General features: G+C 44.9%; 1 protein-coding gene across 1 annotated transcript in view; it reads left to right on the top strand.

The window, feature by feature from the left end:
• LOXHD1 (lipoxygenase homology domains 1) overlaps window positions 1-16,708 on the top strand; it is a 279,511-nt gene that overhangs the window by 121,741 nt on the left and 141,062 nt on the right. Inside the window, exons 13-17 of the mRNA XM_026649217.1 lie at window positions 375-625; window positions 1,735-1,870; window positions 4,457-4,617; window positions 6,147-6,233; window positions 13,636-13,771. Of these exons, the coding sequence (XP_026505002.1) occupies window positions 375-625; window positions 1,735-1,870; window positions 4,457-4,617; window positions 6,147-6,233; window positions 13,636-13,771 (771 nt within the window). The remainder of the gene's footprint in view (window positions 1-374; window positions 626-1,734; window positions 1,871-4,456; window positions 4,618-6,146; window positions 6,234-13,635; window positions 13,772-16,708) is intronic.

Here is a 16,708-nt window from a genome sequence, read left to right as displayed (position 1 = left end):
TGCGGAACACTCTGAAGATGTTACATATGTGTTCAGTATTTTTCATTTAACTTAATTGTTATAGCAAGAATGTCAGAACCACTGAACTTCAGCTCAGGGTTCTTTCTTTCTGGGACCTTGTAGTAGAGAGGCTATCACCATATGTGTACTCCTTCTGGAATATATGAAGTTATATAAGATTTAGCTGTGTGTTTTATCTGGAGACACCATGGCATGAAAAAACATATTTACCGCGCACTGCATGGAGGTTGAAAACAAAACACCCTGCAGGAAATCAATGCAGCAATGAACCACATTCTAAGTCAAGTCAAAAATTGTTACTTTCACTTTTTTTTTCTTTCTAACTGACTCTCATTCCTTTGTGAACCCCTCAGGTATTGTTTACAATGTTGCTGTAATGACAGGGGATGTCAGAGGGGCTGGCACTAACTCCAAGATCCACATAATCCTGCATGGCTCTAAAGGTTTAAAGAACAGTGGGAAGATTTTCTTGGAAGGAGGTGAATTTGAACGCGCCAGGACAGATCTATTTAACATTGAGATAGCAGCTCTTCTCAGCCCCCTGAGCAGAGTCACAATTGGGCATGATAACTGCGGTGTCAGTTCTGGCTGGTTTTGTGAGAAGGTGAGAACAGGTCAATGTCTTTAGGCAACTGTCAAATTATTTCTCATTTGCAGTCTGCCCTGGACAACCAAATCAGTTTTAAAATTCTACTTTTATTTAGATTACAATATCTCCAGTGTATTAAGTCAATATTATGCATAATGCATGCTACGAGACTGATTGCCACTAATATATGTTAGATGCATAAATCAATCCCTCATTAACTGGGTCAATTGCTCGTTTGCTGTCACAAAGATAGAGATTATTTTCTGCTCTGCACAGAAGCACTGTTAGATGTTTGCATAATGCGTATTGCAGAAATGCAATTTTGTGATGTATTCAGAACTTCAAAGTTAAGATCCAGAGTCAAACTTGCCCATCATTTAGGAGCTGTTGTGATCTTGGGTTTTGGATGGGTCAAGAACAGGGAAAGGGGTCAACCACATCGGTTTATTAGGGGTCCAAATCTGGGCTTTTCAGATCTATGGGTTTGTGTCTATGCCCATGTGTTCTGCCATGAGATTGTCAGCTCTTAATCCTAGCTTACCAATAAAGGGGCAACTTTCCCTCTAGATGATGGAAGGCCATGCAGTTTCTCTGGGAAATGATGTTTAGCAGTGGAGACACCTGAATCATTTGCATAACTTGGGTCTCCTGCCAATCACTGAAAAGTGTGGCTGCCCGACCCTCAGTCCATTTGGGCTGTTGAATTGAAAATGAAAGATGCATGCAACAGGCCCCTGTCATTGACTTCAATGGTTCCTGTTACATCCTGCAACCCCCACTTCCCAAGCCCATGTCTTTGGAGGATGAGCAATTGACCCTTTTCTCCCTCCAGGCTCTACAGTGGTGTTTGGCCTCTGCTTGGTAGGCACATGTCAATGCACCCTAAGAAGGATCTTTTGGGGCAGTAGGAGGGCAGAAACCATTTGTTGCACTCATAATTGGACAAGAAACACCCTGTTGTTTTTTTCTGATGACTTCCCAAAGAGCTTAACTTTCCACAGAGGACTCACAACTCCTTGCTCAGTTGTTGCCTGAGCTGTGGCAGGTTTCAGACATCTCTAATTTGGGCTGCTAGTGAAAGGAAATGGATAACTGGACTCTCTTTCCTGGACTTCTTTTCCTAGGTGGTGGTTTATTGCCCATTCACTGGCATTGAACAAACCTTTCCTTGTGGGAAATGGCTGGATGAAGATGAAGGAGATGGACTGATAGAACGGGAGCTCTATGAAATGGTCTCCCTGCGCCAGAAGAGACTGAAAAGTATGTATAGTGGCAGGCAGGGCACAAGCAGATTCCTTCTACCCTCAAACTCGCATGCTACCTATCCTGACACAATATGGGTAGACTCTTCTGCAAGGCAGAGGCCTAGGTAATGCAGTGATCAAAGCTCTCAGGTCTTGCTTTAATTCCCGTTTGAGACATTCAGATGGACATGGGTTTGGGGGTTTCAAGAAATTAAACTTTTAAAATATTGTAAAGGAATGCACCGGTTTCCTTATGTAGGGGAATTATGGGCTTCTCGGGTTGGGTCACTGGGCATGAAGAGAGTCCCTATAGCACCTTTGCACTGTAGACATGTTAGATCTAGAGTTGTTCTCCCTATAATATTAAAACCTGCTCTGCTAGTGAAGCTGAATATCTCCCTCCGCGCCCCCGCCCCAGCGCATCCTAAAAAAATGGAGAAGAGGAAAAATAAAAGAAGCAACCAACTCTGTTATTGTTGATTTTACACAGCTTGCAAACCTTATTTTTCACTTAGGGTGGGTGGCACAGGAGTAAAAAGTCCAATAATATTTTGTCATCTTGACCAACTGCAGAATGTGCCTCTCCAGATAGCAAAGTTAAGCATCTCATCCCCCTGCATTAGAGGGAGGCACGCTGAAATGCATTTGGCTAGGCGTGCCATTCCATGTAGCAGAGGGCAATATGGTTCAAGACCTGTTTGGTGTCTTTGCAGCAAGAAGGGAGTTCCTACTATTTCACCCGTATTAGAATGTACATGTAAGTAAAAGGTTTTAATTAGCAAAATAGATGCTATTTAATCAGGATGCCTCTGTGGATTCCAGTTTGTCCTGTTTAAGCAGCAGTTCCATGTAAACTAAGTTTATCTAAATGTTATCGTCGCATTATGTCTCTCACGCAGTCCATTTAACTAAAGCATTTATGACCTTTAACTGCCATATTATCAACTCTGATTGTTATTGACAGGGTAATTCCCTGGTTGCCATTGTATGCGAGATGGGCAGAGAACATTAGCCTTGAGAAATCTGTGCCCTTTAAATGCCACATTCAAGAATTGTAGAAGCTGGAGATGGGGAAAACCTATTATGTCATCCAGTCCATCAGGTTGCCAGTGCAGAATTGTTCCCTACTGTACATTTATTGGAGTATTGTTCAAACTCATTTTAAATGTCCACAGAGACAAGTCTGCCTGCCCTGCTTTTGGAAGAGTATTCCACAGACTAATAGATCTCACTGTTGAGAAGCTTTTCTTGCTGTACAACCAAAATTTTTCCTTCCTTAATTTCATTCTAGACCCCTTTGCACCAAATGATTCCTGTCTCTCTTTGGTGCTTATATCCAGAAGAATCTCTGCTCACCAAACCCTGCTTGTGAGAACCTGTTAGCCACACACCCAGTGTCACTTGATGTGTAGGGAGATGAGTAAGGTAACAGCCTGAAGGCTTCAGATTTATAGAGCCATTAAGATCTGCAAAGATGTGGCAAATGCTTGGGGAACTCCTAATCTCCTCTGACAGCTCCATCCAGACTCTGTGCTTGGTTCCTTCTTCTTTGACCCCTTTACTCCCTTGGCAACCAAATAATCACTGGGTTTTGCAGTCTGTTACTGTCCAATTTTTAAGTTCTTGGCTAATTTAATTTTACAAATTACACCTGTGCAATGTACAGCTACAGTAAGGCATGGATCTATGCTACGCCAAGTGTTGTATACTATTGTTATACCAGAGGTAACTCAACCAATCAACACCCTTACTTTGCAGATAATTTGTGTGCAACAATTTCATTGGTTGAGGGGACTGCACACATGATGGATTACTTGGCCCATGTACCCAACTGCCACACACACAAATCAACGCAAATCACCCAGCACAACCAACCTCACCTAGACACATATCGAAACAATCATTCAAACAACTACACAACCAGCATACACATATAGCCCCTTACCACAGCACACACCCCTTATTGGCCACCTGCATAAATCCACATAACTCTCCCAACATACCACAACCCTCATAGAACAACACAACCTTCACACACTATAACCGCAAACTCACATAGTCCCTCACCACAGCACACACCCCTCATTTTCTACCCACACAAATCAACACAATGCAACCTACACACAAAACAACCCAACCACCCACACAACAGCACAACCAGCACACAAAATAACCCCACACATCACTCTGAAGCCTAGATTGTCTGTTAAGTCAGTGTGACGTGATGGAAACAGACACAAGCATGGCTGGGAACTCTTTTGGTCTGTTACTGTCCAGTTTTTAAGTTCTCCGCCATTTCTGGCCTTTTGCACACATGACTTTACAAATTACACCAGTGCAACAGCACAGGCTTTCAGCTGCTACTTAGAGTTTAAAGGGAGTCACATGGTTAAATCTCCATGCAATGCATGGAATGTTATTCCTGTATGACTATAGATACCTGATTATGTATATGCCTAAGAGGATAAAAGGCCTGAATTTTCCTCATATAAATACCCAGCCTCCTCTTGTTCTAGTGAAGTTATCGGAATGTTTTTACCAGCGTGTTTTAATATTTTTATTTGCTGTTTTGTTTATAAAATGGTTTGAATCTTCTTTGTAGAAAATCCCTGGTCACTTTGGATCTGGACAAGTGACATTAAGAATGCAGGGACAGATGCCAGCATCTTCCTCCAGATTTACGGAGACAAGGGGAAGTCAGATGAAATGAAACTGGACAACAATTCAGACAACTTCGAATCTGGACAAACTGACAAGTTCACGGTCAGAACTTTGCATTTGTGGCAGAAGGACTTGACTGTGGTTCTCTTAGGGCAAATTTCACCTCTCTGCAGAGGGCCAGCAGCCCAAGTCCTATACACCAATTAAATCCCACTTTAAGCTTTGGACAAATCCTTTGCTGATGTAAATAGGTATAATGCCATTGACTTCTGTGGAGACATGAAGATTTACACCAGCTGTGGATCTGGTCCAAGTTCTTAAAATAGGGCTTATGGCTGTTCAGGTGGTGGTGACTTGAAGTAATGATGGTATCGCATAGTACGTTCCCTCCAGAGCTCTGGGCTATATCCTCAGGTGATGTAAATTGGAACAGCTCCATTGACTCCAGTTCATTTGCTGCACCCATTTGTTCCAGTGGAGGAGATGGTCCATTATGCCTGCAGAGGGGAGGAACAAGCACAGTACCTACAGTGGGGCTGGGGTGGGGGGAGCTCATTGACCAACAGCCCTTGTTAGAACCTTGGGAAGAGCAGTCTATCCACATTCCATGCAGTGCTAGCCTCTTTGCGCTTGCACAAGTGTGACTGTCATGGCTATTAGTATGCTTAGGAATAGTTTATATGTACAGTGCCCCCAAAGTGCTCTGGGCTCTAGAAAGAACAAGTAGCAGACAAGGTTTCTGTCCCAAATAGTTTATAGTCTTAACCTGGCCACATCTCCAGTCTCCTTGGACAGTCTCCTCAAAGAGTGACTAGTGCTGATGTCAATATTGCCTGCAGAGTTGGGGTTAGGTAGAAGCTTCCTGTGCACGCTAGTACCCCTAATTCCTTGACATGCTTGCATTTGACTGGCCCTAAAACTTAGTTATGGGTTTTCCAGAAGAAGGTTAAAAAGCAAAGAGTTCTGATTACCTACCCTGTTGTAACAATAATTCCTCTATGTAGCCGAAGCTGTAGCTGTCTCACAGAAAGAAGTGCATATGTTTTGGAGGCTTTGTTTGGGGAACAGCTGTGGAGGATTCCGACAAGAATAATGCTGTGAGATGAAGGTGCTCCAAATATTATAGCTGACAGCCCTTATTCAGATGACTTATTCAGGGGACAGCAGATTGTCCTCAGTGCCCATCAGTGAACAGCTCAGGCCAGTGGTTGTCCCCACATTGGTTTCTATGCAGTCCTCCGCATCTGGGAAATGTTGGCTCTGATGTTGGGACTCTAGGTGTGCAAAGCAAGGAGAACATGGTGTATGGGTGTGTGTCAGTATCCTATCTAAGGCAGAACTCCAAACTATGGCAGCAAATTCTATTCCATGCCCGTGACTTCAGTGACTTTCATGACTAAGGGTTGCAGGATTCTGACCTTACGTTATTTATCATGAAAGTAAATTCATCAAACTGTCTTTGCGGTGTAGGGAATGTTACCTTTCTAGCAGAATTCATTCTCAGCCCCTGTTCTTCCTCCTTTTGACCCTCATTGGAAGCTGTGGATTTCAGGAGGCTTTAAGAGCAATGTATGTGCCTTGCTGAGTTATGTAATGTGTCATTTTGGGTATGTTTGTGTTTGTTTATGTAGATTGAGCTCCCTGATCTGGGCACATTTTATAAGCTCCGGATATGGCATGAGAAGAGGAGCCCTTTTGCTGGCTGGCATCTAGACAAGGTGAGATGATGGAAAGGCAGATTGCACCTGAAAAAGCCAAGTCCGCTTTCAATGGGGCAAGTCATCCTCTCTTGTCACCAAGACAAGAGACATATTACAAATATGCTGCGTTAATGAGCTAGCAGTTGCTTTCAGTATGCAATGGTCTGGTATTAGGAGTCTGAATTGGCATCTCCATTTACAAGAGTGTGGTTCTGCTGTGCAACGGTGAGGATCACGATCTGGAGAGTCTGCATGGAAGGTGCACACGCTCTGCATATTCCAGAGCACAGCTCCACTGGGGCATCCCTGCACACCTTTGTCTAACCCAGCTGTGGGGGATACCAAGGGAGAAGAGGGAGCATGGCTGGTGGACAGGCTGCTACAAAGGCCCACTGAATATCGTCCCCGTCTGAGTAGGGGTGCAGGTGCTGCAGGAGATACCATAACCTTTACACTGCAGTAGTAGCTAGAGAGTGACTCCTATTGGTGTTTCATGGGCTTTGGGAGAGGATTCCTTCTCCTCTCAGCTCCATGTCAGTTCCCCACCCCCACCCCCCACAGTATTCAGCCTAGTCACTTTGGCTGTCGGGTTGCAAGAAAACTTACCCTCAGAAATGGGAACTGTTTCCAAGTCCTTTGTTTAATCTGAGCTTATTACCGAGGAAGTTTTGGTGCTGTGCTCAGATCCTGATGGTGGGAGGGTAGAAAGGAGTGCCCCTCATTGCCCAGCAGTGAACAGCTCAGCCCATTGATTGTCCCCACACTGAGTCCTATGCAGTCTTCCTCCACTTGGGGAATATTGGCCCTGATTCTGAGACCCTGGAGTAAGGTGTTCAAAGCAAGGAGAACATTGTGTATGGGTGTGTCAGAATCCTAAGGCCTCCCAACTGATCGGCAATGGATCCTAATTCCCGCCAAGTCAGAGGTTCTGGATTTCACACATAATTCTTCTATCACTAGCCAGTCTGAGGACTAGAAGCTAGCCCAGTCTTCGTTGCAGGGGACTAAGATTTCAGGGTGGATTTGGGTCTCCTGATGCTTCATGAAGATGACACGTTGGGTAGCAAGTGTGGAAAGGAAGGTGTGTAGATCAGCCCGCTCTTGTAGCATTTACTGTCAAAAGTGTAGCGCCCCTCTCCACCCGGTTACCTTCTTTAATGCCAATCTGCTGACAGGTTTTGATGGACAGGTCTGAGTTCTTCTGGATCCCGCCACCCACTCAGCAGGGGGTATCTTCTTTATTTTTTCCTATGAATTTATTTGGTGGTGCCTCCACCCCCCTCACTCCTTCTTGGAGGCTCACCAACCAGTACAGCTTGGGAGGAAAACTTTAACCACAGGGTAATCCCCACTTACTTGCCAGATAGTTGGAGACTTCCAAGAAATAACACAAACACATATAATATATTCAACACAATAATTATATTAAATAGGAGACAAATATAACATAACAGGGTAAAACACTATTTTTAGAGTCACCGGTGCCCACTCTGATAAAACCTGTGACTTTACTTTGTTGGGGCCCTTGATGACCTATGACCACAAAATTCTTCTCTGCAGTGGTCTAGCAGTGTCGCTGACGGGGTTCAGTACAGCCCAAAGGACTCACAAGTAGGAGAAGGTGGTAAATCCCTCCACAGGTTTAATATGCAGCAGGTTATAAAATCCCCAAACCCTCACTCCCTGGCTTGAGGACACAGTTCAGGGAGTAGGGGGTCCCCAAAACAAATTTCCTGACTGACTAAAAGATGGTGCACTCAAACTCCATGAATGATCCTCAGGTTCAGAGATGACTCTGGACTCCTCAGTCACTGCAGAGGGGCTGATCTCTGCTGGCAGGGATCCTCTTCAGGCAGGAATCAGGCTGCTTCGGTCCCAGGATTTGGCCTCACCACAAAGGGGTGCAGGGCTCAAGGTGCAGATTACACAACTGTACTAAAATCCAAACTGTAGCCTCCTAGCCCAGCGTCCAGACACACACACAGAGCAGGCAGCAGCCCTGGCCTAGCAGACAGAGCAGAGCTGACCATGTGGTGACTGGTCTCACCTAGGGAGCTGGAGGGCTAACTCAGCCTGGCTGGGGACGTTTCCCAACAAAACTCTACAAACTGGGAGTCAACAGTGGAGGGGGAAAAGCCCAGCTGAGGGATCTTGCTTTCAGGTCTCTAGAGGCCTGTTCTCAGGGGGAACCCTGCCTGCAGGCCCGGGACTCACCAGCTCCACACACAGCCAGTCCTGCCCTTGCCCTGGCTGGCTCCAGACTGACTCAAAAAATGGCTTCTCCCCTTTCCTGAACTCCCTGGGAGGGGCATCTCACTCCCTATTGGTTGCCGGGCAAACTGAGTCTGCCTTGGCTCCCCCACCCTACCAGGGACGGTGTGCCTCTCCCTGAGCTGCCAGCAGACAGAGCCCCAGGAATCTAGGTCATCTCCTGGGGGGTTACACAAGGAATAGTAAAGGGGGCAGGAGGCCAGCGGTCTAATATTCCCGTCGAGTGCAGTCACTGCAGGAGATGAGAGGGATGGAAAATGGCAGCAGCTAACAGCCTGGACGTCAGTGCCTGAAGGGTACATCCTTTCTCCCCGTCTTACACAGACAACTATATTTCCCCCCTTGCCTGCTGTACAGATGTGCTTTCCTGGGGCTCTCAGACACATTATCTTATGCAGCCGGACCAGCAAGCAAGTGCCTTCCCAGCCTGTTTTGGCTGATTGTAAAGAGAAAAAGATTCCTAACAGCCAGGTCTGGGAGAGTGTGACGCAGTCTCCCAACGGATAATGCTGGAAGCCCCATGCTTCAGTCATTTACATCTTCAGTGAAGGAAACAGTGGAGACTCTGCTGTAGGGGGCACCCCTGTCCTGTCTGGGGGGGATAAACGATAACCTACTGAAAAATCTTGACTCATTTCTTATTTCTCTTGCTCAGCCAGCACCAGTTCTCTTTGTTACTTAGCCATCAGGAAAATGTTCTTGCGAAGAAGGGTCTAGTTTGTTTCTCCATTACTTTGACACTGATTATGATGCTGTCAGCCTTTCCCTAGGTCTGGAGGCATGGAGTTCATCCCTAAGCTTTATTCTATCAGCCAAAAAATGCAGCATGCTGTCACTAGGCCACCAGACCAGCTCTGGATCACTTGGAAGATTGTGCCTAAGAAAACATTCATTTCATGCTACAGCCGTAAAGAACAGTGATTCGCCATTTACCGTTTAATAAGGTCACATTGTTTATTCTTTAGTATCTCTGATGCAATTGGGCTGGACTCTGCCCTCTTTCACACCGAGGAAGCTGTACAAGCATAGGCAGGTTCTAGTTGAGCTAGTAAACTGTGACATGTTACAGATGCATGCTAGCTCTGAAGATACATCCAGAATTATTCGTGCTTCGTGAGCCTTCGCTTGCTGTCGCTTTTTCTCCTGAAGGAGGGGATGATGCCCTGCTGAGGAGGAATCCCCACTTTGTCGCTCTCAGAGGACTCCATTCACTCCCTTCCCTGCCTGTTGCGAGCAATAAGTGGGGCTGGTGTGGGAATATATCGTCTTTATATCAGATGGAATGGTCTTGTCTTGCTCCCTCCAGGACACTCCCTCATTTAAGTGAGGGAGCTCTTGAGTAACCCCAGTGGGAAGCTAGGAATGTTTAGAATGGGTTCTGGAAAGTTATGTATTCAGTTCTCCATCACAAGGGCAAGGAACACGCCATGGGAAATTACGGGATTCCAGAGGACCCTCAGCTAGTTGCCTGAAGATAATTATTGGACTCCGGGAAATGACATGTTCCCACAATAGATTTATCTCGGTGTGCTGTTCTTTGGAGCACACGCCACAAATGCAGCCTCTTTGTGGAGCACCAGAAAGAATCTGGAGGTCACCAGGATTCACTAGAGCTGGTGGGACCATTTTTCATGTGACCATTTCTATATTTAGTGGAACTGAGATGTCTATCCTGGCTTCTGCCCCAGAGTCTGTGTGTTACCGTGCCTGGTTCTGGCATGTTGCTTCACCATAGCACCACTCAACTCAGCATGTATGAAGTTGGCAGCACCACTGAAACTTTCTACTGTAGGGTTTCATACGGGCATCCATCACTGTAGTATCTGAGTGCCTCCAAAGTCAAATTAATTGGCATGGCAAGGTCCATACTGGAGTTCATGGAGTTTCCAGCTCCTCCTCTTCCCTAATAGGAAGATCTGTGTCGGGTAACTTTTTGCAGGGAGGGTGGAAGGTTGAGGATTTTTTCACATGGGGATTGTTGTTATAACTGTCATTCTGGTCAGTCTTTATCAAACAGAGAAGTCTTGCAGCGTGTTCAGATTCTGGGTGTCCAGTCTTCTCTGGTAGTTTCTTCCATAGCTGTTTCCCTTGACCAAGAACACCGTATTTCCAGCTCTCTCACACTTCTTCCCGGCTCTGTGATCTGCATTCTCTCAGTAGAGTGCAGCTGTCTTGGCCGTTTATAGATGATGATGCAGTCTCTAATATAACTGGGACTACTAATAATGATCAAGGTCCTGAACTGGAAGTGGAAACAGACTGCGAGCCCGTGGAGGGACTGGAGCACAGTGGCCTAGTCCATGGAGAAGCCAGGCCTCTACATTTTATACAAGCTGGAGCCTTTGTTTTGTTTTTGTCTTCAAGTTCAGGTACAGGTGAATTGCAGTAACCAGGCCTGGAGGTGACAAATGCGTAGATTGCCAGGGTGATGTCCTTGTCTGGGAGGAAGGGGAGGCATTTCTTAGCAAGCTGGACATGGGGAAAAAATTGTTTTTGTCACTGATGCTATGTGATCCTCTAGGGTATCGTGATGTGTGAAACAAGACCCCAAGGTCCCAGATCACATTCTGATGAACAGGGATGAAGGGGTGTACGCCTGCAATGGAAGATGAGGACAGTCTCCCAGCATGTTCTTCAGAGTGTTTAACCCTATTGACCTGGTCACTTTGGTCTTGCCGGGTTGAGTGTGAGCCTGCTACTTTTTATTCAGGAGATGATCTTTTCCAGGCTTGTGGCATCATAGTAGCAATAGGACTAGTATGCAGATGGTGCCTCCTTCCCCTGTGCCATGTGACCTTGGGGAAAGATTGCAGAGAGCAGCCAACCAGAGATTCTAGCTGGGAGGGCCAGAAGCAGCCAAAGCAGGGACCTCTGGATCTTAGACAGTCAGAGCAGTTTTAACTGGACTTTCTCCTCCTTGTGCTAATTGGCTGATTGTTCCAACCTTCCCCCCCTCCCTCACAGTCCCTTGACCTCAGCTCTAGTCCACATCTGTCCCCCTTACTCTCTCCTCCTCTGCCCCATTCCCTTTGCCCCCTTCCTTTCCTTTTCTTTCTGTTTAGCGGATCCCTTCCTAACTAACCCCCTTTAACCCCCCCCCAAAATAGTGGAACTAATATGTTGATTATTATTATTTATTTATTTGTATTGCCGTAGCACCTACAAGCCCCACTCATGGACCAGGACCCCATTGCGCCAGGTGCTGTACAAACACAGAACACAAAAACAGAGCTTACAGTCTAAGTCTAAATAAAAGACGTGAGACAACAGATGGATACAGACAGACAAAGGGGGAGTACAAGGAAACAAGGAGGCAGTATTAGTCAGCGTGGTAGGCAGTGGTTTCAGCACAACAGCCACCTAATTGTTGTCAAGTTTTGTGTAGGCCTTACAGCAAAGGAGAGTTTTAAGGAGGTTTTGAAGCTCCTCCCAAGTGGGGGGAGGGGAGGAAGTTCTAGAGAAAGCACAAAGGTGCTTGTTTGACAATGTAACAAATGGGCGATGGAGGCTGGCATCATGGGCTGATTGGAGGCGGGAGTCAAACTTTTGATACTGGATGAGAGATGATAGGTAGGGTGAGTTCAGGTCATAAAAGTCACAGAACATGAAAACAAGTAGCTTATGTTTGATGTGATAGAGAAGGGGGAGCCAGTGGAGGGATGCCAAGAGAGGGTGACAATGTCAAAGTGATGGGCTAGGAAAATGATCTTTGCAGCAACATTCTGAATGGATATGAACATGGCAAGATTACATTTGTCCAGGTCAGAGAAAGGGCTGTTGCAGTAATCATGACACAAGATGATGAGAGCCTGGACAAGAACTTTAGCTGTTGTGGAAGGACAGGAAAGGCCGTATTTTAGCAATGTTATGCTGAAAGAATCAGCAAGATTTAGACGTAGCCTGGATATGAGGACTTAATGAGAGGTCCTACTTGAAGATGACACCCAGGTTACAGGCATGAGCTGCAGGCAGAATGGTGGAGTTGTCTGTGGTGATTGAGAAAGGAGATAGCAGGGAGGGCTTGGGGGGGAAGATGAGCTCTGAGATGATGGGAGCCATGTTTTAGCTATGTTTTCCCGCCATCACATTGTTCACTCTGCTTGTGTTTTATACTCTTACCCTCACTCTGTATCTTCTTGTCTATTGATATTGAAAGATCTTAAGGACAGAGACCATCTACTACTCTGTGTTTGTACTGCACCTAGCACAATGGGGCCTCGTTCTTGGTTGGCCCTTAAGCACTATGTAATAAACACAATTAAGTCATGTGGGTTGCACATTTGTCAATGAAACCATGTAGAAAATGCTGAGGACAGCAGGTCACAACATTTCTTATTTCATGAGGCTGCTGGGCTGGGAGGTCTTCACACTGGAAAATGGGCTGGACTAACGGAGGGGGAGAAAAGCTACTCAGGGAAAATGGGATTTTTTTCCTTCCAAATTCGGAGTGTCAGTTGCACTTTTAATAGTTACCCTCATTATTTCTTAGTAAAGATGAGCCCAAGCTGCAAAGTTCAGATGGCTTTTTCCATGTTGGCCCTTCAGCACTGGACATTATTTTGATCACCAAGCCACCACCCTCTCTCCATTCATATCTCTCCTACAGACTCACTTCTTCCTGATACACAATCCAACAATAATAGATGCATTTAAACAAAAATCCCAGTCATTCCACCCAGGGTATCCTGCCTGTTCTGCATCTTTCTGTTTTGAACTTGCAATCTCCTCAGGGCATAGATTATCTGTATGTTATCTCTATGTTGTCTGTATAGCGCTGGGCATAGTGTGAGCACATAAGAAATTCTGAATAATAACGTGCTTGATCAAAACTTTTTTCTACGTTTTTTTGGGGGGAGGGCAGATGTGATTGAATCAATGGCTTTGCCTTCAGGAGGGTGGAGAAGGAAAGGAATGAAAAGGAATCAGATTTGACAGACGTTAGTCTCTTTGTTCAATGTCCTAATTCTGGAAGGTGCTCATATACCCCAGTGATGAGCATAGTACGCAAACCTGAATAGGTTCTCTAATTATTAATACTTATTCCTTCGTCGCTCTGAACCTACCCTTCCTCCCCTGGCAGAGCTCATTGGGAGCTTGTCATTTTTGTTTTTAAGCCTGCGAACTCATGTGGTGTTTCGGTTTAATTAAGATAACTCTGCTGAAAACGCTGACAAAAGAGAAATATACGTTCAACTGTGGCCGTTGGCTGGATGTAAATGAAGACGACAATGAGATCATCAGGGAGCTCCCTGCAGAGGGACCTCTAGTGACTGAAGTCATGCCAGGTAAGAATCAAGGATTCCTTATAGAGGCTTGTTTAGTGACTGAATAGAAATAAATCCTCTTTGTTTCAGTGATGCACAGATAGATCTGTGCAATTCAATTAGCCTCTTTTTTTGGCACTGATTTTCCTACGGGATTTTATTTTTGCACCATTAACTGCACAAAGTGTTTGAAATTGTAGGCTCTGTTTTGAGCCGACTTAACAGTAGAGATGGGAAAGATCAGGCCAGAACACAGTTGTTCCTTAAAGTGTATTTTCTTTCTACTTATGCAATTTCCAGTCCATTTTTAAATGGAAAGTACAAGATTTGAATGTGTGTGTGTCTATATAAAAATATTTAAATGCTTCACTGAAATGGGGTCTAAAAAGTTTTGTAAAGATATATACATCAAAAGAATATACACTAGATTTTTATATATACACACAAGGAAATGGGCACCTTTCGTTACATGCAAGTACTCAAATATATGTTTATCACCTGTAGCTTTAATTAAGGAGCTTACCAGGACTCCGTTTATTCAAGAAGAATTCCATCCTATTGCTTTTAGAACTGAATCACTGAGTACAACCTCTCAACGGTATTTCAGAAGCATTAAACTTACTTAACAGAGACTTTCTGTGTGTGTGGGGGAGGATACTGCACATCTACTTGCTGTGGGGTTTCCTGCACCTTCTTGCACCTCTGTAGCATCTGGTGCTGGTCAGTGTTGGAGACAGGACACTGGACTATCTGGACCATTGCATGAGTCTGATCTCGTATGGAAATTCTTGAGAACTCAGTGATCTGTAAGCAGCTGAGTGCTCCTCTAACGATGAAGAATAATTGTAATTGCAAATGTTATTAAAATGTCACACTGGGTTTTGAAATTTATTTTTAATCAGCTATGAAGAGGAGGCCTGAGTTAAAAAAAAGTTTATTTGTTAGGGAGCACCTGGTGATGCTGTTTTAGTTCTACTGTTCAGCCAAGTTTCAGGCTTGAGCATTTAATGTGCCTAAACTTGCATTTAGGTGTCTACGGGCTAGATTATGAAAGACTCTACTCAGAGTAGTTATCAATGGTTCACTGTCAAACTGGGAGGATGGATCTAGTGGGGTCCTGATAGGACTTAGTCCTGAGTCTGGTACTATTCAATATTTTCATTAATGACTTGGATAACAGAGTGACGTGTATGCTTATAAAATTTGTGGGTGACACCAAGCTGGGAGGGGTTGCAAGCACTTTGGAGGATTCAAAATGATCTTGATAAATTGGAGAACTGATCTGAAATCAATAAGATGAAATGCTATTAAATGAAAAATACTACACTTAGGAAGGAAAAATCCAATGCATAAATATAAAATGGTGAATAACTGGCTAGGCAGCGGTACAGCAGAAGAGGATCTGGGGGATTATAGAGGATCACAAATTCAAAATGCGTCAACAGCATGATGATGCTGTGGAAAAGGCAAATGTCATTCTGGAATTTATTAACAGGAGTATCACATATAAGACATGGGAGGTGATTGTTCCACTCTACTCAGCACTGGTGAGGCCTCAGCTGGAGTATTGTGCCCAGTTGCGGGCACCACACTTTAAGAAAGAAGTGAACAAGCCAGAGAGAGTCGAAAGGAGAGCAACAAAAATTGAAAGAGGGTTAGAAAACATGGAAGGTTGAAAGAACCAGGCATGTTTAGAGAAGAGAAGGCTGAAGGGAGATTTGATATGATTTCAAATATGTAGAAGATTGTTATAAATAGGATCGTGATCAATTGTGCTCCATATCCACTGAGGGTAGGACAAGAAGTAATCAGCTCAGTTTGCAGCAAGGGAGATTTAGGTTGGATATTGGGGGGGGGGGGGACTTTTAAACTCTAAGGATAGTTAAGCACTGGAACAAGTCTCTTACTTTGGGTGCAGAATCCCTGTCATTGGAACAGGATTAGACAAACACTTGTCAGAAATACTTAAACCTGCCTCACCCCTAGAGGATGGACAGCATGACATCTTGAGGTCTCTTCCAGCCCTACATTTCTATGTTTCTGTGATCAAATGCTTTGAGGTCCTCAGCTGCAAGACACTACCCGGTGAAAATTATTATTGCTGCTTTTTTAGGGCTTGGGAAGAATGTAGAAGTTATATGTATTAGCATTAGGAATGTTATACATATATCTGTGGGCTTGGTGGTTATTGTATTTGCTGGTTAATGGGTAACATTGGGTACGTCTATACTTACCTCCGGGTCCGGCGGTAAGCAATCGATCTTCTGGGATCGATTTATCGCGTCTTGTCTAGACGCGATAAATCGATCCCGGAAGTGCTCGCCGTCGACGCCGGTACTCCTGCTCTGCGAGAGGAGTACGCGCAGTCGATGGGGGAGCCTGCCTGCCGCGTCTGGACCCGCGGTAAGTTCGAACTAAGGTACTTCGACTTCAGCTACCTTATTCACGTAGCTGAAGTTGCGTATCTTAGTTCGAAGTGGGGGGTTAGTGTGGACCAGCCCAAAGAGTTAAATCAACCTTAGTTAGCTTTGCAGGAATCAAAACTCAGTGGCTGGAGACAGCCCCAGTAGCCTGTACTCAGACAATGGAGGTGATAATGCCTTTGAGGTTTACCTCCACTAATGTGAAATCAGCATCTGGCTGGTTTCACGGGGTAGGGGCAGGGAGAGATACCAGTTTACGGGGCTTTTGGTCAGGAACTCTCAAACAAAGAGCTAGAAAGTGGGTAAAAAGCTGATCCTCTGAGGAGACAGGGAGACGTGGGTCTACAGAAAATCAGGCTACAACTTGGTTTTCAGGAAAACAGGGGTGAAGGTACTGAGGCTAATGCAAGCCTTTCCAATTGCATGAGGCAAATGTTAAAATTTAGGTTAGACAATACATGTTAGGCTGTTGTTGTTTTAACCCTTTTCCTGTGTTCCTATGGATGAATAAATTATAACGGCACTTGCTCTGCTA

The sequence above is a fragment of the Terrapene carolina genome, unplaced genomic scaffold (assembly GCF_002925995.2).
Source record: "Terrapene carolina triunguis isolate 2854851 unplaced genomic scaffold, T_m_triunguis-2.0 Scaffold69, whole genome shotgun sequence".
Lineage (NCBI taxonomy): Eukaryota > Metazoa > Chordata > Testudines > Emydidae > Terrapene > Terrapene triunguis.
This window is presented reverse-complemented; position numbering and strand designations above follow the sequence as displayed.